The sequence below is a fragment of the Felis catus genome, chromosome B1, assembly GCF_018350175.1.
Source record: "Felis catus isolate Fca126 chromosome B1, F.catus_Fca126_mat1.0, whole genome shotgun sequence".
Lineage (NCBI taxonomy): Eukaryota > Metazoa > Chordata > Mammalia > Carnivora > Felidae > Felis > Felis catus.
In genome coordinates, this window is record NC_058371.1 from 20468981 (window position 1) to 20493012 (window position 24032).

The 24032-nt window shown below is 36.5% G+C and overlaps 1 protein-coding gene across 2 annotated transcripts; it reads left to right on the top strand.

Annotated features, from left to right (window-relative positions):
- The first annotated feature begins 1336 nt into the window (after nucleotides 1-1336).
- FRG1 (FSHD region gene 1) lies at nucleotides 1337-22558 on the top strand. 2 transcript variants are annotated; one of them, XM_006930586.4, is made up of 10 exons: nucleotides 1337-1469; nucleotides 1586-1660; nucleotides 3908-3978; nucleotides 10908-11033; nucleotides 12292-12349; nucleotides 13766-13880; nucleotides 17879-17983; nucleotides 20576-20667; nucleotides 21162-21272; nucleotides 22455-22558. In XM_006930586.4, exons 2-10 carry the CDS (start codon nucleotides 1599-1601, stop codon nucleotides 22489-22491), a joined length of 777 nt encoding a protein of 258 aa, XP_006930648.1. In that variant the 5' UTR covers nucleotides 1337-1469; nucleotides 1586-1598; the 3' UTR covers nucleotides 22492-22558. The 2 variants fall into 2 exon arrangements, with proteins under 2 accessions (XP_006930648.1, XP_003984667.1); XM_003984618.6 differs by having other exon boundaries at nucleotides 1393-1660.
- The last annotated feature ends 1474 nt before the right edge of the window (nucleotides 22559-24032 follow it).

Sequence of the window (24032 nt, forward strand, 5' to 3'; positions counted from 1 at the left end):
GAGTAATGCAGGAGATCATTCAAAGATGGTTTTTGGGAGTGTTAATCTGAAAAATAAAAATGGATTTATTCAACAATAATTTATCCAAGAATTGCAATTTGGGGTACACAAGCTATGGCAAAACCATGGGCAAGTCCAACAAGCAGAGAAGAGGAACATTATTTTGTGCAGAAGGAGGAAGCTGGAAGGCATTGTTCTGAACAAAAGTCCATTGGGGAAAAAAAGCAGAAGTCCTGGTGATGATGGTTTTTAATGGGCTGAGTTGCAGGGGTAGTGATATCTTGTAGGAGATGCAAAGTACATCTTTCCCTTGCTGGGGCCTATAATTGGTGATCTTTCCTGCTGATGATTCTTCTTTTGGGTTCTGTAATTGACAATTCTTCCTGTAATTGAAGTCGAGGGGTAAGGCTTCCCCTTCTAACTTGCTCTACTCTCCTCCTTTCTCCATTTTAGTGAGGCTTATCTTTATTAACATTCACAGGAACAAATAATGCCTGAGTTTGTCTTAAAGACTGAAAAACAAGGCCAAGGGAAGAGTGTGGGAAAAGAGGAAAGGGCAGCATTCGAAGCAAACAGAAGTAAACACAGAGCATTCAGACATTTCCAAGGATTTGCTGTAACCTGAACTAAGATGGCAAAAGGTTAAGTGGTGGGAAAAGAGGCCAGACTGTCAATAGTTTATTGAGTGATTCCAGGATTTTCCCTCCCAAAGGTAATAGGCTGCCTTAAATAGATTTCAGATAGGAGAATAAGCAGCTTTTTCTCTAGAAAGATCATTCGGGTAGCATTATAGGAGATGGTTTGGAAGCGGGAGAAAATGGAATCAGAGAGGTGAACTATAGAACTGTCGAAGAGATTGGAGCAGGCAGAACTAGTGACAGACACTGCGAAAACATCTCTCAAGACCCACCCTACACAGAAAGACTTCTCTGATTCTGTTAGTTTTCAACGTCCACCTCCCACCCCACCTCCACCCACGTTCCTACAGCGCTTGTGAAATCTGCGGCCCAAATTTATGTACGTGATTATCTTTTATTTTACTCCCTAGCTGTTTCCTGTACATTACTCAAGTCTCCCTAGTTAATACAAGAAAAGTTTATGGAATTGAAATGGCTTGTAAGTCGTCCAAGGCCCAAAAATGCATTCTGCCGCGCCAGGTAGTCAGGCCCAGTTCATAGCTAGTAGAAGGAGGAGCACTGATTGAGTCATTTCACCCTCTTGCCCATCAAACTGTCGCCCACCCGGGTGGCCTAGCAGGAGAAAACCACAAGAGGAGCTGAGGTGCCAACCACAGCTATTAGACGCTTTACGCCCACCAGAGGGCGCTCTCTCTTCGAGAAGCCCCAAGCAAATGAACCCTGACGTATTTCGGCCCTCTGCAGTTGCCGTAGTCCCAGAGAGTAAACAGGAAGTAGAATTCAATGGTCGGGTGAAAAACACCGAGGACTCAGAAGGGATTCACTCCCACGGTAAACTTGCGCTTTCCAGGGAGTCTACCCTCTGTTTCTATTTTTGGCACTCCCGCGCGCGTGCCAATTCCAGTGAAGGTATTTTGCCCTGAGCCCGCTCTCACCTCTTTATACAGTGTCCCCAGAACCATGGCCGAATACTCCTATGTGAAGTCCACCAAACTCGTGCTCAAGGGAACCAAGGCTAAGAGGTAAGACCAAAGTTTGTGCGGGAGTTTGTGCGTACTCCGCCCTCCCCTCCCCCGCGGAGACTCTTGCGGAAGCCTTAAGAGATCTGTTATTCATGCTCCCAGCCCCTGGGCCTGGCCCCTGGTCCCACAGGGATTGATGCTGCGACTCCGTTCCTGGCACCTGGACAGACCTGGACAGACGCCGCCCCAGAGACGCGCCATGACTGTCGCGCCTTCAAAAGGGAGGAGAAAGGAGAGCGAGACCCAGGAGCCACGAGTTTGGGTGCCTTGATAAGGTTCCCCTCCAGACCTCCGCATGATGGGGTCTTAGTCTTATGATGTAGGCCATAACAATGAATTCCTTTATTAAAAGCCATTATTTTCACTCTTGTCTCCCGCCTCCCCCAAAAGATTCTTAAATTTTTTTTTTTTAACGTTTATTTATCTTTGAGACAGAGAGAGACAGAGCATGAACAGGGGAGGAGCAGAGGGAGAGGGAGACACAGAATCTGAAACAGGCTCCAGGCTCTGAGCGGTCAGCCCAGAGCCCGACGCGGGGCTCGAACTCCCGGACCGCGAGATCGTGACCTGAGCCGAAGTGGGCCGCCCAACCGACCAAGCCACCCAGGCGCCCAGATTCTTAATTAATTTAATACAATATGCAGATGTGCGTTTTGAGAGGGATATGGGCTCACATCTCGACTGCCACCAATTGCGACTGCCACTGGTGACTGGCACCAGTTTTGCGATTTGTGGCAAATTCGTTAACATTCTTGAACTTCCATTTACTCATTTATTAGGAAATATTAGTGGTACAAAAAAGAATTCTTAGGATTAGATACCATGTACAGTAACTAGAGCCAAATGCAAGCAAAGGTTGTAGTGATTTATAATTAGTAGATTTTTAGGAAAAGGTATCTGCCCATTCCAATCTCCACCTCTCTTTTTACCTGGCCGGTTTGCTCAGGATTGATTATTCATACAAGCGTAAAGCATTTCATCCTGTCTCAGGGACAGTGTTTGGTACTTTTAGGTAAGATGAACGTGTCAAGGAGCAAGCTGAAACCTCTGCCGTTGGGAACTCTGCCTCGGAGTCTGGAATCACAAAGAATTTATCCGGAATAAATCTGAAACTTGTACTCTCTGATTTTACAGGAGAGATGGGAGTTAACTTCTGAAAGTTTATGTTATGGTGAAAATACAAACAAGTGTATCTTATAATTATCACAACTCTATCTTAATTAACACACATACAGCACTTACTATGTGCCAAGGACTATTCTAAGCATTTTGCTTATAACTTTTTTTTCAACCACCCCTGGATTTTTTTCTTTCTTATTACTGAGATATAATAGATATACCATAAAATTCACCTTTTAAAGTACGGTTTTGTGGTCTTCACTGTGTTCACAAAGTTCACCACTATCAAGTCGCAGAACATTTTCATCCTCTTAGAAGGAAACCCCATAATCATTAGCTGTCACTCTCCATTTCACTCTTCCCCTAATGTGCTTTCTGTCCATATCAGATTGTCTGTTCAGAATATCTGAAATAGAGTCCTACAGTATGCGGCCTTTTGTATCTGACTTCATCCACATTGTAGCATGTATCACTACTCTTATTTTTATGGCTGAATAATATTCCACTGTATAGATACAACACATTTTGTTTATTCATTAGTTGATGGACATTGGGTTGTTTCCACTTTTTGGCATTATGAATAATGCTGCTATGAATATTGTTATAAAATTTTCGTGTCGACATGTGTTTTCATTTCTCTTAGGTATATACCTAGGAGTAAATTGTTAGGTCATATGGTAACTCTGTATTTAACTTTTTGAAGAACCCCAAACTGTTTCCTAAAGTGGTTATTCCATTTTACATTTTTACCAGCAATATATGAAGTATGAGTTAACTCTCAGTCCTCACAGTAACCTTAAGAGCAGTTAAATTATTATCCTCATTTTATAGGTGAGAAACTGACAAGAGATTAAGTAGTTTTCCAAAAGTCAGAGAGCTCAGAAATGACAGTATCAGGATTAAAAAGGCAGTCTGGCTCCAGAGTCTGTTCTCTTAACTATAACACAATACATACAGGATCAGAAGTGAGTTCTCAGGATTAGAAGAGGGTATATCAGTGTAGATAACTGTAAATCAATAACTCATAAATCTATGGTCAGCTTAAAAGATTCCTCTAAGATTCCATTTTGTGATACTTAACATCAAATTCATATTTCTAAACTCATCTATATGAATTATCTCCTGCAGTAAGAAGAAAAAGAGCAAAGAGAAGAAGAGAAAAAGAGAAGAAGATGAAGAAACTCAGCTTGATATTGTTGGTAAGTTTTCTCTACTTTTTAAAAATTTTTTACGTTTAGATTTACTTTTGAGACAGAAAGAGACAGAGCATGAGTGGGGGAGGGGCAGAGAGAGGGAGACACAGAATCCCAAGCAGGCTCCAGGCTCTGAGCTGCCAGCACAGAGCCCAACACGGGGCTTGAACCCATGACCACGAGATCATGACCTGAGCCGAAGACCGACGCTCAACCGACTGAGCCACCCAGGCGCCCCATCTACTTTTTTTTTTTTTTGAGAGAGAGAGAGAGAGAGAGAGTACGAGCAGGGGAGGGGCAGAGAGAGAATCCGTGAGCTTGATACCACTACCCGTGAGATCATGACCTGAGTCAAAATCAAGAGTCAGATGCTTAACTGACTGAGCCACCCAGGTCCCCCAGTTTTCTATACTTTACTCTGCAAAAAGTTAACACAGGTTGAGATGCCTTTAAAAATATTTTCTTAAGGACACCTGGGTGGCTTATTCAGTTGAGCATCCAACTCCGGCTCAGAGCATCTCAGTGGCCTGTAAATGGTACCAGAGATAAACTGACCCAAACACTTTTAACCAGCCTGTTTTCTATTCAGTCCTTCTATCCTTTCCACATCTATACTTTAAGGCAATTTTTTTCCTCTTTTAAAACTGGGCCAGTTGCATTTTGAAATTTCATAAATTATGGCTCCTTTACATTTTATATGAAATGGTATAAAGCTAATATTCTAGAAAATCTCACTTTATTTTGAAATAGCAAATCACCAATTCTCAAATTAGAGTAAATATTTTGGCTAGATATCTAGACATGGAGCTGCTATGTCAAAAGATAGGTGAATATTTAACTGTATAAGAAACCACCAAGAATTTTTGAAAGTGTTTGCGCCATTTTATACCCCTCACCAAGAATTAATACAGTTCTGTTATCAGTCTTTGCTCCCAGTCTGTGGTTTGACTTTTAATTTGCTGAAATGGAATTTTTCTAAAAGCAAAAGTTAGAAATTTTTTTCAACTGTAATAAAGTTCACACGTAACATTGTATTAGTGTTAGGTGTACAACATTATGATTTGATATACATATACATATATATATAAGTTTTTAGTTTTTATAAAACTTTGTTACCTTTTTTTTTCTATTATGGCTACCACCTTACATCTTCAGTCTAAAAAATTAACACCCCAAAGTCATGAAGAAATTCTTATATATTTTCTTTAAAAATCTTCATAGTTTTAGCTTTGACATTAGATCTGTGATCTATTTCAAATTAATTTTTGGTATGGTGTAAGGAGTCAGGGTTCTTTTTTTTATGTTTATTTATTTATTTTGAGGGGGTGGTGCAGGGAGAGAGGAAGAGAAAGAGAATCCTAAGCAGGCTCCACACTCTCAGCACATTGCCAAACCTGGGGCTTGAACTCACAAACTGAGATCATGACCTGAGCTGAAATCAAGAATTGGATGCTTACTTAGCTGTGCCACCCAGGCGCCCCAGAGGTTCTTTTTTCATTTTTTCATATTGATATCCAATTGTTCCAGCACCACTGTTGAACACTTCCCTTTTCCATTAAACTTCTTTGATATATTTGTCAAAAATCAGTTGACTTTATATGTGTTGACATATTTCTGTTCCATTGATTTGTCTGTTATTCTACTGATACATTTGTCTTGATTACTGTCACTTCATAATGTTTTGAAATCAGGTGATGTCTTCAAGGTTTATCCATATTGTAGCATGTGTCAGAATTTCCTTCATTTTTAAGACTGAATAATACTCCATTGTGCACATTGACCACATTTCGTTTATCCATTCATCTTTCAATGGACACAGGGGTTGCTTCCACTTTTTGACTGTTGTGAATAATTCTGCGATGAATATGGCTGTACAGATACCTCTTCAAAGTGAAGCTTTCAGTTCTTTTGGTCATATATCTGGAAGTGGAATTGCTGGATCATATGGTAGTTCTGTTTTTAGTTTTTTGAGGAAACTCCATACCGTTTGCATAGTGGTTGTACCATTTGACATTCCCACCGACAGTGCATGGGGGTTCCATTTTCTCCATATCCTCACCAACACTTATTATTTCTGGTTTCATGATAATACCCATCATAATGGGTATGAAATGGTATCTCATTATGGTTTCAGTTTGCATTTCCCTAGTGATTAGCAATATCAAGCAATTTTCATGTGCTCATTGGCCATTTGTATATCTTCTTTGGAGAAATATCTATTCAAGTCCTTTGCCCATTTTTTGAACTGAGTTTCAAGTGTTCTTTATATATTCTGGATATTAATCCCTTAATAGATATGTGATTTACAAATATTTTCTCCTATTCTGTGGGTTGTCTTTTTACTCTGTTGATAGTGTCCTGTGGTGCACAAAAGATTTTCATTTTGATGAGTCTAATTTGTCTTAGTTTTCTTTTGTTGTTTGTGCCTTTGGTGTCCTATGAAAGAAATGATTGCCAAATCTAATATCATGAGGCTTCTACCATATGTTTTCTTTTAGGAGTTTTATAGTTTTAACTCATAAATTTAGGTCTTTGATCCATTTTGAATTAATTTGTATATATGATATCAGGTAAAGTCCAACTTCATATAAGTAAAAAATTTACTAATTTTTTATTGGTTACAAAAAGCCTTCCCTGTTTAGGTGAATAGGAAATCTTGTGCAGTGTGATAAATTCAATTTTTAAAAACTTTGTTGTATGGAAATTTTCAAACTAATACATAAGTAGAAAAAAATAATGAAATTCCCATGTGCCCATACCCCCGTCATTAGTAATGATCATTATTTTGACAGTCTTGTTTCATTTACATACTTTACGACTCTGAAATAATACCCTATACACACTTCTTTCTGGAGAATTTTTATTTTATTTTATTTTGTTTTGTTTTATTTTTTTAAATGTTTTATTTATTTATTTTGGGAGAGAGAGAGTACGCATGAGCAGAGGGAGGGGCAAAGAGAGGGAGAGAGAGAATCCCAAGCAGGCTGTACACCATCAGCGTGGAGCTTGACACAGGGATCTGTCTCATGAACCATGAGATCATGACCTGAGCTGAAATTAAGAAGTGGACAACCAACTAACTAAACCACCCTGGCATCCCCTGGAGAATTTTAAAGTAAAACACAAGTATTATGTCATTCTATCCATGTATACATAAATGTACATTGCTTATAAAGTCAGTCCCTCTTTCTCTTCTGTTCTGCTCTGCCTTTTAATACATAACAGTATGTCATTATCAGACCTAACAAAATTAATAAGAATTCCTTAATGTCCATCTAATATCTTATTAATGACTGATACATTTCTTTAGCTAAGGTACAATTTAGTTTCATACTCAACAGAGAAAATGTGAAAGCTTTTCCTCTAAGACCAGGAACAAGACAAGGATACCTACTCTTGCCGCTTGTATCCAACACAGTATTGGAAATCCTAGCCAAAGCAAGTAGGCAAAAAAGAAAAAAGAAAGAAAAAGCATCTAGATCAGAAAGGAAGAAATAAAACTGTCACTGTAGACTGATGATATGATCTTATATATAGAAAACCCTAAAGACTACCAAAAAACTGTTAGAACTAATAAATGAATTCAGTAAAGTTGCAGGATATAAAATAAACATACAGAAATCTGTTGCATTTCTGTACGTTAATAATGAATTACCAGAAAGAGAAATTAATCCCATTTACAATTGCACCAAAAAGAATAAAATACCTAGGTAGAAATTTAACCAAGGATGTGAAAGACCTGTACTTGAAAACTATGACAGTGGTAAAAGAAATTGAAGAGGACAGACAAATGGAGAGAGCCCATGCTCATGGATCAGAAGAATTAAACTGTTAAAAGCAATTACCCCAAGGCAATCTGCAAATTCACTGCAATCCCTATCAAATTTCCAGTGGCATTTTTCACAAATAATGAATAAACAATCCTAAAATTTGTATGAAACCACAAAGACCCCAGATAGCTAACAAGCTAAAGAAAGAATAAGGCTGGAGGAACCATACTTCCTGATTTCAAACTATATTACAAAGCTGTACTAATCAAAAAAGTTGTGTATTAGCATAAAAACAATACATAGATCAATAGAACAGAAAGAACAAAAAGCCCAGAAACAAACTCATACAATAAACGTAGAAATGCATATATCTTTTTGAATTAGTGTTTTTGTTTTCTTTGAGTAAATACCCAGTAGTGGAATTCCTGGATGGCATGGTAATTGTATTTTTAAGTTTTTGAGGAAACCCCATACTCTTTTCCACAGTGGTCGTTCCACTTCACATTCCCACCAACAATGCGCAAGCGTTCATTTTTCTCCACATCTTTGCCAACACTTGTTATTTCTTGTCTTTTTTAGTTTAGCCATTCTAACAGGTGTTAAAATCCTATATCTTTGTGGTTTTAATTTGCATTTCCCTCATGATTAGTGATGTTAAGCATTTTCTGCATTTCTGTTGGCCATCTGTATGTCTTATTTGGAAAATTTTCTATTCAGGTCCTCTGCCTATTTTTTAATTGGATTATTTGGATTTTTTTGGTGTTCACTTGTGTAAGTTCTTTTTTTTTTTAATTTTTTTTTTAAGGTTTATTTTTTATTTTTGAGACAGAGAACGACAGAGCATGAACAGGGGGAGGGTCAGAGAGAGAGGGAGACACAGAATCTGAAACAGGCTCCAAGCTCTGAGCTGTCAGCACAGAGCCCGACGCGGGGCTCAAACTCACGGACCGCGAGATCATGACCTGAGCCAAAGTCAGATGCTTAACCGACTGAGCCACCCAGGGCCCCCCCCCCTTTTTCTTTTAATCTTATTTTTTTAAGGTTTATTTTTTATTTTTGAGACAGAGAGAAACAGAGCATGAATGGGGGCGGGTCAGAGAGAGAGGGAGACACAGAATCTGAAACAGGTTCCAGGCTCTGAGCTGTCAGCACAGAGCCCGTTGTGTAAGTTCTTTATACAGTTTGGATATTAACCCCTTATTGGATGTATCACTTGCAACTAGCTTCTCCCATTCAGTAGGTTGCCTTTTTTGTTTCGTTTCGTCGATGGTTTCCTTCACTGTGCAAAAGCTTTTCATTTTGGTATAGTCTCAATAGTTTAATTGTGCTCTTGTTTCTTTTGCCAGAGGAGACATATCTAGAAAAATGTTATCTATGACTGATGTCAAAGAATCGAGAGGGATGGATACTGGCCTGTGTTTTCTTGTAGGAATTTTATGGATTCGGGTCTCACATTTAGGTCTTATTTTGAATTTATTTTTGTATGTGGTGTAAGAAAGAGGTCCAGTTTCCCTAGTATCGTTTGTTGAAGATTGTCTTCCCCATTCTATATTCTTGCCGTCTTTGTCATAAATTAATTTACCATAAAAGTGTGGCTGATTTCTGGACTCTGTTTTGTTCCATTGATCTATGTGTCTGTTTTGATGCCAGTATCATGTTTTTATTACCACAGCTTTGTAGTATATCTTAAAATCTAGGATTGTGATACCTCCAGCTTTGTTCTTTTTCAAGATTGCTTTGGCTCTTCGGGATCTTTTGTGATTCCATAAATTTTAGGATTATTCTAATTCTGTGAAAAGTGTTAGTATTTTGACAGGGATTGCATTTATGTGCAGCATGGATAGGGGAATAGGTGAAAGAGAATTAAAAGTACACTTACCTTGGGGCACCTGGGTGGTTCAGTCGGTTGAGCGTCCAACTCTTGATTTCGGCTTAGGTCATGATCCCACAGTTTGTGAATTCGAGCCCCACATTGGGCCTCTGTGTTGACAGTGTGGAGTCTGCTTTGGATTCTCTGCCTTCCTTTCTCTCTGCTCTCTCTCTCTCTGCTCATTCGTACTCTGTCTCTCAAAATAAATAAACATTAAAAAAAATTTTTTTTTAAATAGTACACTTATCTTGAGCACTGAGAAATGTATAGAATTAATTATTATAGTGTACATATGAAACTAATGTAACACTGTATATTAATTATACTTGAATTTTAAAATGAATAAAAAAAAGAAACCCATTTCTATTTGTATATCTAGTGTATATAGCTTCTCATTTTGTTTCTAATCTAAAATCTTGGTTAAGAATACTGTGCTAGACCATAAAAAAAAGAATGAAGTCTTGCCATTTGCAACGATGTGGATGGAGCTAGAAAGTATCATGTTAAGCCTAGTAAGTCAGAGAAAGACAGATACCATATGATTTCACTCATATGTGGAATTTAAGAAACAAAACAGATGAACACAGGGGAAAAAAGAGAAAGGGAGAAGCCAGAAAACAGACTCTTTAACTATAGAGGACAAACTGAGGGTTGCTGGAAGGGAGGTGGGAGGGGGCATGGTGACAGGTATTAAGGAGGGCGCTTGTTGTGATGAGCACTGAGTGTTGTATGTAAGTGATGAATCACTAATTTATACACCTGAAATGAAGATTATACTGTATGTTAACTAACTGGAATTTAAATAAAAACTCGAAAAAAAATACTGTGCTGGGAAGTCTTTCTGGAGGGTTACATAAGAAACAGGTTATTACAGTCATTGCCTCTGAAAAGTAATCATGGATGGGTGGGGATGGAATGAAAGAGACTATTCTCTATCATTTTGTGTCTTCACATGCTCTGCTATCTTATGTTAGAAAAAAAATGTAATCTTCATTGTGGTGGTAGTCATATCTATACACATACATATATAAACACCCAGATGAGTATGTGTAAAACTGATGAAATCTGAATAAAGCTCATGGTTTGTATAAAGGGTAATCTCCTGGTTTTGATATCGTACTATATAGTCATGCAAGATGTTACCACTGGGAGAATTGAATAAAGGGTATAGAGATTGTTCTGTATTGTTTCTTACAAATGCAAAGTCGAAAGTTTTAAAAAATAAGTTACAACAGCAAGAACAAATAACCTTGTATCAAATCTAACAAATTTAAAATACTGATTTTACTTTTTAGGAATCTGGTGGACAGTAACAAACTTTGGTGAAATTTCAGGAACCATAGCAATTGAAATGGATAAAGGAACCTATATACACGCACTTGACAATGGACTTTTTACACTGGGAGCTCCACATAAAGAAGGTTTGTGTCTAGTAGAAGCAATGAGAGGGAAAAGACCACTGACACTATATATTTTATGACATTCATTCACTTAGGCCAAATTCTAACTAATATCCAGTATATTCCAAAGAAACAAATCCATTGCATTTGACTCTTCACCTTTTTTCCTTCCTTAATATTTACCACATATTGACAGATCCTTCTTTTTTAGTTATAAACATTTGAAAACATTCTATATGGTTCCAGAAGAGTATCTCTAGAAATTGAAAACAATATGAATAATTGAAATTGAAAGGGAAACCTGGTTGAGTCAAAGCTTTGATTCCTTTATTCTTTGGACCTTTTACCAAAACTAACCTGGAGCATTATTGACAACTTAAAGTTTTGTTATTCCTTCTAGCACACCAGAATAAGCACTAATGAGATATGAAGTAACTAAAGATAAGAAGCAGTATGTTTTGGTCTGAATGTCCATCCCTTGAATAAGTTAAAGCATTTACTTTTTAAATATTAAGTGCTTATTTGTCTATGTACTGAGTGCATTTTATATATATATTTTTTTTTTAAGTTTATTTATTTTGAGAGAGAGAGAGAGAGAGAGAGAGAGCACACAAGCAGGGGAAGGGCAGAGAGAAAGAGAGAATCCCAAGCAGGCTCCACATCATCCACACAGAGCCTGATGTGGGGCTCGAACTCACTAACTGCAAGATCATGACCTGAGCCGAGATCAAGAGCCAGACACTTTTTCTTTATTTATTTAGGAGCCGGACACTTAACCAACCATGCCACCCAGGCATCCCTGTACTGAGTGCATTTTAAAACACAAAAAGAAAATAACTTTTTTTAATGTTTATTTATTCTTAGAGAGAGCACGATGTGGGAGGGACAGAGAGAGAGGGAGACACAGAATCCGAAGCAGGCTCCAGGCTCTGAGCTGTCAGAGCCTAACACAGAGCTCAAACTCATGAACTGTGAGATTATGACCTGAACTGAAGTTGGATGCTTAACGCATTGAGTCACCCAGGTGCCCCAAAAAGAAAATATCTTATAAGCCTAAGCATCATGCTGACTTACCTATTCAGGATGTAAAACTAATATTGTAGTTATAAGAGATAAAGTAGATCTTGATACTTTGAATCTGAGTAGTATATTGTATCAAAATATCAAAATACTCTTAATTAATTTTAAGAGAAAATATTTTTTTTAAAGCTGAAGAATATCTTTACATGTATATTTGTAACAAATGTCAAATTATTTCAAAATGCTTTTTTCTCCATAGTTGATGAGGGCCCTAGTCCTCCAGAGCAGTTTACAGCTGTCAAATTGTCTGATTCCAGGTAACTAAGTTGAACTATAATTAATAACCTTTTATTTTTTTTCATTTTATTCACTGAAAAATTCCAATATATAGCTAATTAATTAAGTCAACTTAATTCCACAGAGTAATTTTGAGCTAAAAAACAAAACAATCTTTTTCAAGTGTATTTTGTGAAATTTTAAACTTACAATATGTATATATCCCATATTTAGGTATTATTAAATTTCATTTGCAGTTACTGTGTCTTCGAAAGAGAATTAAAGCTCCAAATAAAAGCATACACGATGATTCCTAGCAATATATAATATTAGGCTAGAAAAAAATGAAGATTAATACTGTCACAGGCCAAATAAGATGTAGATTAGAAGAAAGATCATGTGAAGGAAACAGATATAAGACACAACGGAGTCTGATGTTGCTGTGATATGTAAACTCACTGGTCAGAAGTCAAGAGATAAACAGGAAGATAGAAGAAAGGAGATTGTTAAAACCAGTAGAGAATGTTACATAGTCATAAAAAGCAAAAGAATATTTTACTCACTAGTTTTACAACCATTTCATAAGCTGACTTTTTATATTCTCACAGTGCAAAAGTACAGAATGATACTTTGGGTAGTACACGCAGAAATGGAATTTCAGTATTCTAATAATTAGCTGCATCAACATGATAATGATTCGTATTATATTAACTATAAGTGAATATAAAATCAATCCCTTGGCATCATAAAGGATTGGTAAACTAAGAAGTTAGAAACCGTATTTTTTTCTTTAAAAAAATCACATTATTACTTCTATACTTTCAGTGGCAAATAAGTATGGTGGAAGAATAAAAGCAGAAGAATAATCAATAAACACTAACTTCTTTACAATTGGGGGAAAAAACATAAAAAGGGCAAACGAAAATATTTGCAATAACCTTAACAAGCAATGAATTTTTATTCTTCACATGTGTGTACAGGATTCATAATACTAAGAAAAAAAATAGACACCAATAGAAAAATGAACAAAAAGATAAAAACTAAAAAGGAAAGAAAAAGAAGTACAAATGTCACTTACAATGATTAAAATATAAAATAGGATACTATTTTTCCTATATCTTATATTCCAGTTTTTTTTAAGTTATAACATTAAAAGATCTGTGGTAAAACAATACTCTCCTGTCTTGAGGTGAGAATGTTAAGTTGATAGAATTTTTTTTCTGGGAAGTGACTTGATAGCATGCAACGGGAGCTTTATAATTAGAATATAAAATTATGTCGAGAGAACTACACTTTCTGATATGGTAGTCACTAGGCACATATGCTTTTGATAATTTTCATTTTTAAATTTTTGGATTTTTCTGGAATTTTATTATACACACCCACATTTATTTTTATGTTCCATATTTAATTTTCTTTTTCTTAGTCTGTAACATTTCCTTTCTGTTAATTTAAAGAATTGCCCTGAAATCTGGCTATGGAAAATACCTTGGTATTAATTCAGATGGACTTGTTGTGGGGCGTTCGGATGCAATTGGACCAAGAGAACAATGGGAACCAGTCTTTCAAGATGTAAGTGCTATTGTTGTTTATAATAAAGCTTCTTGTCAAGGTAAGATACAGTCTTTAACAGTCAATGAGAGTATATATTCCAAAAAAACAACAAAAAAAGAATGTAATAATATCATACATTGGAGAAAACCAATACAAACTCATAACCTTAAAAAGATGTCACAAAAAACGATGTCAAAAAATAGTACAACACAGCAAAAGAAATAATCAACAAAATGAAAAGACAACCTATAAAATGAGAAAATATATTTGCAAACTGTATTTCTGATAAGGGATTGATATCCAAAATATTTTAAGAACTGATGTAACTCAATATCAAAAAAACAACCCAGTTTTAAAAAATGAGCAAAAGACCTGACTAGACTTTTTTTTCCCCAAAAAAGATATATGAAAAGCCTACAGGTATATGAAAAGATGCTCAACATTGCTAGTTGTTAGGGAAATGCGAACCAAAAGCACAGTAAGATGTCACTTCATGACCCTTAGCATGGCTATCTTCAAAAAGACAAGAGAATAAATGCTTTTGAGGATGTGGAGAAAAGGGAACGTTTGTACATTGTTGGTGGGATTGTAAACTAGTACAGCCAAATGAAAAACAGTGTGGAGGCTCCTCAAAAAATTAAAAATAGAATTACCATATGATCCAACAATCTCGTGTCTGAGAATATATCCAAAGGAAACAAAAAGACTAACTTGAAAAGGTATCTGCACCACCATGTTTATAGAGGTATTATTTACAAGAGCCAAGACATGGAGACAAGTTAGGCATCCACTGACAGATGAATGGATAAAGAAGTTGTGGTGTATATATATATATATACATACACACAATGGAATAGTATTCAGCCATAAAAGATGAGTAAATCTTGCCATGTGCAACAGCATGGGTGGACCTTGAGGACGTTATGCTAAGTGAAATAAGTCAGACAGAGAAAGACAACTGTAGGATCTCCCTTACATGTGGGATCTTAAATAATAATAATAATGATAATAATAATAATAATAATAATAAAATAAATCACTTAAATTCAGAAAAAGACATTGGACTTGTGGTTACCAGAGTGAGAGGTGCTGGGAGCAAGAATTAGAGGAGGAAGGTGGCCAAAAGGTACAGACTTACAGTTACAAGATAAATACAGTAAGTGCCAGGGATATAATGTGTAGCATGAGGACCACAGCTGACCTTGCTGCATAATAAAGTGGAAAGTTAAGAGAGTAAATCCTGAGTTCTCATCATAAGGGAAAAAAATTTTTTTCCCATTTTATACTTTCTTTTTATTGTAACTGCAGGAGATGATGGGTCTAACTAAACTTACTGAAATAATCATTTCACAACATGTGTAAGTCAAACCATTTTGCTGTATACCTTAAACTTATACACAGTGATTTTGTCAGTTATATCTCAATAAAACTGGGGGGGAAATAGTGTAACGAAAATAGCAAAAATACTTTTGCCCACCATCATTTCTGTATACCCTTGGTGCCTGGATTCAGTTCTTATTTTTCATTAAAGATTCCAGATTTCTCAGAGGATAGCCCATTTTATGTCTTGGGGCAGGAAAATAGGATAGTTCAGGAATACCTTCTTAGGAGAAATTATGGATGCTTTCAAAAACATTAGAAACTGTGGTAAGAGAACAGTGGAGCAAGCTTATGGCCAGCTTGTGACAATCTGTGCATAAAATAGTAAATAGTGATAATAATGGTTCACTGAAATCAAATTAGTCTATAAACATCTGAGTTCATGGTAAAACTCAAAAGCAAATAGTGTACAAAAAGTTCTAGTACAAAAGAAGGATGAAGATAATATATTAATTTTTATTGATCTTAGTAAATAGGCACTTAGCAATGGAAGGATATTTTGTTAAGTCTATGTCTGTTTATTCAGAATACCTAAGTTCCAAAAAAAAATAATAATATATAAGTTCCTTTTTCTGTTTGTGTAAGCAGTAAGGATTGAACAAAAATATACCAGAGCTAAAACAGTCTCCTAGCTAAAGGAGATACTATATCAAACTATATACAGAGTTCTATATAGCTCTATATATTTAGATCTATACAGAGCTAAAAGGAGATACTGTATTGAGAACAGGAAGGATAGGTAGCCACCAGTAGAAGAGGAGTTTGGTAACTGTGTAGAACCATTGGGAATAGACAATAACGAATTCAAAATAGGATCCCACGGTGTTTCCATATGCCAAACATCCCCCCCAAAAGAGAGAATTATTTATTTATTTTTTTTTTTTTTTAATTTTTTTTTTTTAACGTTTATTTATTTTTGAGACAGAGAGAGACAGAGCATGAACGGGGGAGGGTCAGAGAGAGGGAGACACAGAATCTGAAACAGGCTCCAGGCTCTGAGCTGTCAGCACAGAGCCCGACGCGGGGCTCGAACTCACGGACCCCGAGATCATGACCTGAGCCGAAGTCGGCCGCTCAACCGACTGAGCCACCCAGGTGCCCCAAGAGAGAATTATTTAGACTCATTCCCTCATCCCCTAGGATTAAATCTCTGGGTCAGTAACTTTCAAACTTTTTTTGACCTCAGTCCAGTGAGAAAAAAAATTTTTACATTGCAGCCCAGTACACACATTGTACTTAATACCTATTTAATCTTCGTGTTGTGCTCTTCAATATTTTCTATTTTGTTGTACTTTTTTTTTTTTTTTTTTTTTTTAAATACTGGGCAGGACCCACTAAATTGATTTCATGAACCACTTATGGATTGCAACCCCTTCTAGGTGATCTTACCACTATAGTAAGGTACTTTCAATAAAAAATTATATCAACAGAAAAGACCAGTGTATCATCAGGCCAGCATGATGATAACCCAGATACTACCACTCATACAGAATGTTTGGGAAGTTCATTGCACTTTGTTTTGGGGAAAGACACTAACTTTTAATATTTAAATGAAAAAGACACATAAAAGTTCCTGATGGAACAAGGAAAACTTGATTGCTAAGAGGGATTCAGCTTTAAATTACACTGGACGATACAGCCATACCCCGCACACCAAGCGTCGTCCAGATGGTAGAAAGCCCAGCCCTGGCCACCTTAATAAGAAAATCAATCACATCCACTGTTACTAGCCCTTTTGTAACTGAGTGTGATATAAAGTTATTAATACATTTTGTAATGATTGTATTTGTAAATATTTTGTCCGTGTAAGGTACTCAAAGTTTTGCAAGTCATAATTAAGCCTTATATTTGTTAAGGAAATTTAATTAAATCTCGGTTTAGATACACGAGAAGATTCGTTTTCACATTTTGCCTTTTAGAATCTGTATAACACAGTGGACATTGAACAACTGAAAAGAGTATGACAAGGCATGTGGGTGGCTCAGTCGGTTAAGCGGCCAACTTTAGCTTGGGTTATGATCTTGTATTTGAACCGCGCATGGGGCTGTCAGCACAGAGCCCACTTCAGATCCTCTGTCTTCTCCTTCTGCCCTTTTCCTGTTCATGCACTCTCTCTCTCTGTCTCTCTCAAAAGTAAACATTAAAACAGAGTATGAATATTTCTGGCCACATAAAAAAGTCCCTCAGACATTAATTCTTAACATTCTGAGCAGTAAATTCAAAGGCACCAAAAGTGAGCTTTTATTTTTATATTTTCTAATTATGAAGAAAATTTTACTTAAAACAGTACTATTTGAGTAAACTACTGTGAATTTTATAATTTGTATTGTTTTAAAAACTATTTTTCAAGCTGAACTAAATCATTTATATTCTCAATAGATCTTTGAGGCCAAAGGAAACAATTCTATTTCATCTTTAACAGAATGAATATACTAAAAATGTTTATTGTGGTTATCTTTGAATAGTAAGATTATAGGTGATTTGGTTTTCTTTTCTGTATGTCTTTATTTTCTATGTTTTCTCCAAATTCTTTTTGCTGATTACTTTTAGACTTGGGGGTAAGAGTAGAATTTCATTCTCAAGATATAAGAATTATTTTATAGGTATTCCTGTGACTTTTTTGTTTTGTTTTACAGGGGAAAATGGCCCTATTGGCCTCAAATAGCTGTTTTATTAGATGCAACGAAGCAGGTGATATAGAAGCGAAAAGTAAAACAGCAGGAGAAGAAGAAATGATAAAGGTAATCATGACTTTTTATACATTAATACATGTCACATATGTATCTCTTTAAAATGTTGAATAGTCATTTGCCATCACTTTTAAAGATGTAATGCACAGTTTTTTATACTATGATCCAAATAACCTTTATTTTTAATTATAAATCCCATAACTGGTGGCTGGTTTGTACCATGCGGTAGAAAAATTACTCTGTATCTTACCCCCATGTATTAGTATTTTGCCACATGCTTTTTAGGCCTATATTTTCTTTTTAAAGCCTGAATTTTAAAATTTAGTTTTTTAAATAGGTACGTTCACATGGTTCACAATTTTTAAAATACAAACATATTAAGACATCACTGCTATCCTTCTGTACCTTCCAGAGTTTATAAAAATATGGATATGTTTATAATTTTCTACCTTTTTACACTAACGTTAGCCTCCAATACATACTCCTTTAGAACTTGAGTTTTTTCCTTAACATTGTCTCTTGCAAATCTTCCCTTATCATGATGTATAAAATTTTTTCTTGCTTTTTTAAAAATTAATTAATTTTATTTATTATTATTGAGAAACCGAGCGTGAGTGGGGGAGGGGCAGAGAGCAAGGGAGACACAGAATCCAAAGCAGGCTGCAGGCTCTGAGCTGTCAGCACAGAGCCCGACACGGGGCTCAAACTCACAAACCATGAGCTCATGACCTGAGCTGAAGTCGGACGCTTAACCGACTGAGCCACCCAGGCACCCCTTCTCTTGCTTTTTTAACAACTACATGATATTCCATTTTAAGGATGTACCATAATTGATTTAATCAGTTCCTTATAAATGCAAATTTAGGTTCCCTCCAGTCTTTTGCTCCTTCACACAGTGCTGTAACACACAAAACTTTGAATATTCATCCTTCTTTAGTTGTGCAAGTGTATCTGAGGACACATTCCCACAAGCAGAATTACAAGGTATATGAAAAGCGTTAGTCATAACACTTTGCAGTTACGTAAACAAAACAAAAACAAAGCAGAAGCAAGTAGCTGCAGGCACTCTGCTGAAAGTGGCACATGCATCATCTTGAATCTTCCTTGTGCTCCTGGGAGGTAGCTAGTCACCTTACCTCTGAGGGAATGGCCTGTAGCCCTCCTTATATCCTTACCTATTTTGATCAGTCACTTCATGAAAGTCACACAGCTAGCTACAATGAGACAGGGATATGTACCCAGACCCAGCTGACTGGAAACTGACATTCCATACCACACTGCCTCTCCAGAAATAGGTTGTGAGAAAAATACTGGTGGATTTCTCACTTACCTAAAAGTATGATTTTTGAAGAGAAACGATGCAAATAAAATGCAGTAACTCTGCACTTCATGGAAAAAACAATACTATGCCATATTTGTCACTAATTACAACTGTTTTTAAATATTTAATTTTTTTTATGTTTATTTTTGAGAGAGCATGAGTGGGGGAGGGGCAGAGAGAGCGGGAGACACAGAATCCAAAGCAGGTTCCAGGCTCTGAGCTGTCAGCACAGAGCCCACCGCGGGGTTTGAATTCACGAACTGTGAGATGATGACCTCATCCAAAGTCGTACACTTAACCAACTGAGCCACCCAGGAGCCCCAACAACTGTTTTTAAATGAAGTACCTGTCATATTTCCCTGGGTTCATTTGGTTAGTCAAGTATCTAGAAGCCCTGAGCAGTGATAATCCAAAACTCTTCCCACCTTGCATTTTATTTCGCAGGTTCTGCTAGTCTGTATCATCCATCCACCTTTGTAGCCTAACCTTATCGACCAGAGCACATTCCCTTCTGCTGAAAGTAGTATTGTAGTATTGTCACATGCACTGGCCAGTAATCTCCCCAGATCTGTAAGGACCCCACTAAGCAGACCTGTCACACACGTGGCATTGGTGCATGCTTTATTGGTCACTGCTTTCTAAGCAGTCTTGGAATTGGGCTCGGGGTCACAAAGCTCACTTCAGAGATGTAAATCCTTGGAGATAGAATCCCAGTCCTTCAGGTTGCAAATTGCCAATTTCAAGGGCCTGACTTCTGTCCCCTTCTTGCCCCATTCCGTAGATCCCACTTGCTGTATCAGTTTATGGCATGTGATAGTAAATATCTGTCACAATTTATGAGGACATAAGGAAGATTTAGAAGGAGTGTATTCCAATTAGGTAAAAATGAGTTGTGTAATGTTACAAATTTTAATGGATTTGTGAATAGCCTATGCAAAGTAAAGTAACTATTATCTTAAATTTTCAGTGTTATAAAATAAACACTACAGAATAATTTGAATATTTACTTTGATGCCACCATTAAATTAAATTATTGCCTAAATGCTCAGCAGGATCTGATCTATAAAATGTTTTTCTAAATAAATTTCTCTGTGTCTGATGCAAGGGCTCTAGAGAAACATATAATAGCAATTATTTATATAAATCATATATATATATAAACATATATACAAACATATCTAGAACCTGTCTTTTTCTGAATCTAATTGCTAAGTTGATTGTTTTCTTCTTTTGCATAAAAAAATCATCTAGAGGGTTCTTAAGAAATAAGTGGGGAAGGGGAAGATTCATGTATAACCTGTTGAGTTCTCTCCATTGTCCAGATTAGATCCTGTGCTGAAAGAGAAACTAAGAAAAAAGATGATATTCCAGAAGAAGACAAAGGAAATGTTAAACAGTGTGAAATCAATTATGTGTACGTATTATTTTCCTTTTCGACCTTACAGATTAGACGGGTCCTTCTCAAGGCCTGAAAGACACGAGGCATAACAGACTCTAGGACAAAGAACTAGGCTGAATGCTTTTCTTTTCTCAAAGCTTCAGTTTTCCTAATTATCCTGCTGGCTTTCAAAGCTAAAGTCACTTGGGTTAGTCTGTACTCCCTGTTCATTAACAGAATGACTATAGCTTATTAGTACATGATGCTGACCCAATGTTCCAGAGCCAGCACTCGGGACCCCGGCCAACACCCCTCAGTGAAAGGGAGGCCTTGTAGTGCTGCGCAGGCCACTGCCCTCTGCGGGGAGGAGCGCTGAGGTCATCTCTGCAGCTGAAAAGCTGTATGTCATTAAAGAAATACAATTAATTTTTTTAAATAAATGAAAAACTTTTAAAATATTTGTAATTTCATGAGTAAACATGTATGATCAAAGTTTGAGGTGGTTTTCAAGAAAGGCATTTTCTTAACAGAAAGAAATTTCAGAGCTTCCAAGACCACAAACTTAAAATAAGTAAAGAAGACAGTAAAATTCTCAAAAAGGCCCGGAAGGATGGATTTTTACATGAAACACTTCTGGACAGGTAGGTATATTTTTACTTATTTCCAGCCATTTTCAGGATCCAGTAGAAATGGCCTATGTGTAACCAGTGTTCTTTTTCAGTTATTACACTTCTTAAGTTTTCATCTTCTAATTTGTGAACATGGTAATGTTACTTACAAAGGACATCATAAGTCTAGGAAAAGATTACCAATAAAGAATATCTAAAAATAGCCAGGTTTCAAAAACTTACATATTTTGTGGTAAGAAATTCAGGTTTGACTGAAACTCCTTCATGAATTTATTTATCATCATCTTTTTATAACTATTAGAAAGAAGTAGTTAAATTTCAAAACTCAGTGGGTTCTAGTAGAGTAGTACAGCTTCCTAAAAATGAAGTAAAAATGAATCAGTTTAAAAATTATGAAGTATTAAATGAAATGGAAGCACTTTTACCAAGTTGAATTTAGAAGTGTGCAGGATATTTATCAGAGCACGTTATTAATATTTATCTATTGCTATTCCTTTTTAGGTAAGTAATGTCCTAGATTTATAACATAAAAAAAATGAGTAGAGAGGGTTGGCTGTACATTTAGAACTGTAAATCAAGTAAGCACCAGAAGGAAAGAGAATGTGGTAATCTGCCACTCCTTCAAGTCCTGTGTTGCAAAATTAGTCTTAAAACATCTCTTTACATTACTTGATAAAGATGATGCTTCATCATATATTTCCTGTTAACTGAGTTGATCATGTTGTTATCTGAAGTTAGTAAGTGATGTAAGAATTTTTCCTGCTGAGAAAGCATGTATCTGGTTTTAAGAAATAAGAATAGGATGTAAAAAAACAATACCAGAATGTGGACACAAAAGACATAAGGTCCGTGTGTTGTAACTTTTACCGCTTATGAAAATAGAAGATTGCCACCCTGTTAAATAGAAGTTTAGGGCATGCTTAAATTCAGAGGCAATTAAAATTCTATTATGGATTGAAAAAGCTCTTAGGCAACATTTCTTCAAGATTAGGAAAGGCTTTCATAAGAACAGAATGCATTTAGTATGAAACCTAACATTGAAAAGTTAAATTTTAATTAAAATATTTTGATATAAATGGGATGGTGATATAAAAACCAAATTGAGAACACAATTTGAGTTTGAGTATATATTTAGTAGCTGACTATATATGGAATGTTTTACATAATTTTTATCATTTGTCTTTGTTTAAACAGGAGAGCCAAATTGAAGGCTGATAGATACTGCAAATGACCAGAATTTTTGTTTCTGTCTCCCCCTATTGTTTTTTTTTCTGAATAAAATAATCAATGGAAGTGTTTTTACAGAGGTCTTGGACTATTATGGAATTACTGCTGAAATCGTAGCTAGTTTAAATAAGATTAATCAAGTTTAATTGAGATATTCATGGATGTACTTTTTAGTTAACTGCAGTGTTTCACATGGAATTGAAACATTGAGTACATACTCAACATGCCACAGAATTTTTTTTTCTTTTCTACATTTTCTGCCCTAAAGCATGAGGTGCTACTCTATGAACCTCATGTTGCCTGTGAAGCTTATGGAATGAATATCTTACTGCTTTACAGTATTAGTTTATATTACTTACTTTCTACCACCAGTGCTTCATTGGTACCTTTAAAAGGAAGCTAGAAACTCCCAATCCAGTCAACAAGGCTTTGATTCTGCTTTCTAAATATTGCCCAAATCACACAAACCAAACAGATTATTAGACAGAGGCGTTGGGAGGAGAGAAAGAAATCAGGTATTAGGCAGTGAAATGGGAACAGGAAACATTACAAAAAACCAAGTAGGCTCAGATTGGAGGATAAGAGTAAAATTGGGAAAATTCCCTACTTAGAACAGTTTACCCACAGTGCATCGGGTATTATGCTTTTGTCCTCACTTGTGGGATGGGATGGGATGGGAGCGGAGCTATTAAAGATATTCAGACACTACACATTGCTGATGTCTGCAGTGCTGAGACGTCTTTATTGTTAGCCTCTTTCTGAATTCCTGAACACAGTATTCCAGATGTCCTCTAACTCTGTGAGTATTCCAAAATCCAGGTTGTGTATCAGATGCCTGGACTTCACCACTGGAAATTCTGCTTCAGAAGGACCAGGGTTGGCTGACGCATCTGTATGTTTTTAGGATTCCCCGTTGATAATATACAGCCAGGATTGAGACCTGACTTAAGCTGCGAAACCCTGTCTAGTTCTCAGCCTTTATCTTCCATCTGTCACCAGCTCTCGGGTAACATGGCTCCTCTACAGCAAGGAAGCTAAGCTACCAATATCAACCTTATAAAGGAGCTCTTGCTGTAGAACTAGCCCTAACTTGCCACTCCATTTCCAAGAGCTGGACATCCACCCATCTTGTGTTTTCCTTCTTCCTCTGATCTTTAGGTTGGGAACATCTCTTACTACTTGGGTCCCCCAAAGCAGTAGTTCTCAACAAGGGGTTATTTTGCCTCCCAGGGGACATTTTGCAGTGTCTGGAGACAATCTCAACTGAGAGAGGGGGTGCTACTGGCATCTAGAGGGCTAGAGACTAGGGATGCTGCTAACCATCTGACAGGGAACAGGACAGCAGCCCCTACAACAAGGAATTTTCCAGCCAAGATGCTAACAGTGCCAGGGTTCTGACAACTGCCTCGGACTCAGTCTATTCTTTGCCTTTGCCAGCCCCCAACCCCTAGAAATAAGAATTGCATAGGGTACCTGCAGATTTCCAAGACCTACCCTTGCCTGCTTAGCAAGTCTAGAATTATATCCCCAAATTGACATTTTAAC

Coding starts and splice junctions, on each gene's coding strand:
- FRG1 (XM_006930586.4), top strand. CDS start 1,599: ATGGCCGAATACTCCTATGTGAAGTCCACCAAACTCGTGCTCAAGGGA. Junction 12,350..13,765: donor GTCAAATTGTCTGATTCCAG/GTAACTAAGTTG, acceptor GTTAATTTAAAG/AATTGCCCTGAAATCTGGCT. Junction 17,984..20,575: donor GAGAAGAAGAAATGATAAAG/GTAATCATGACT, acceptor TCCATTGTCCAG/ATTAGATCCTGTGCTGAAAG.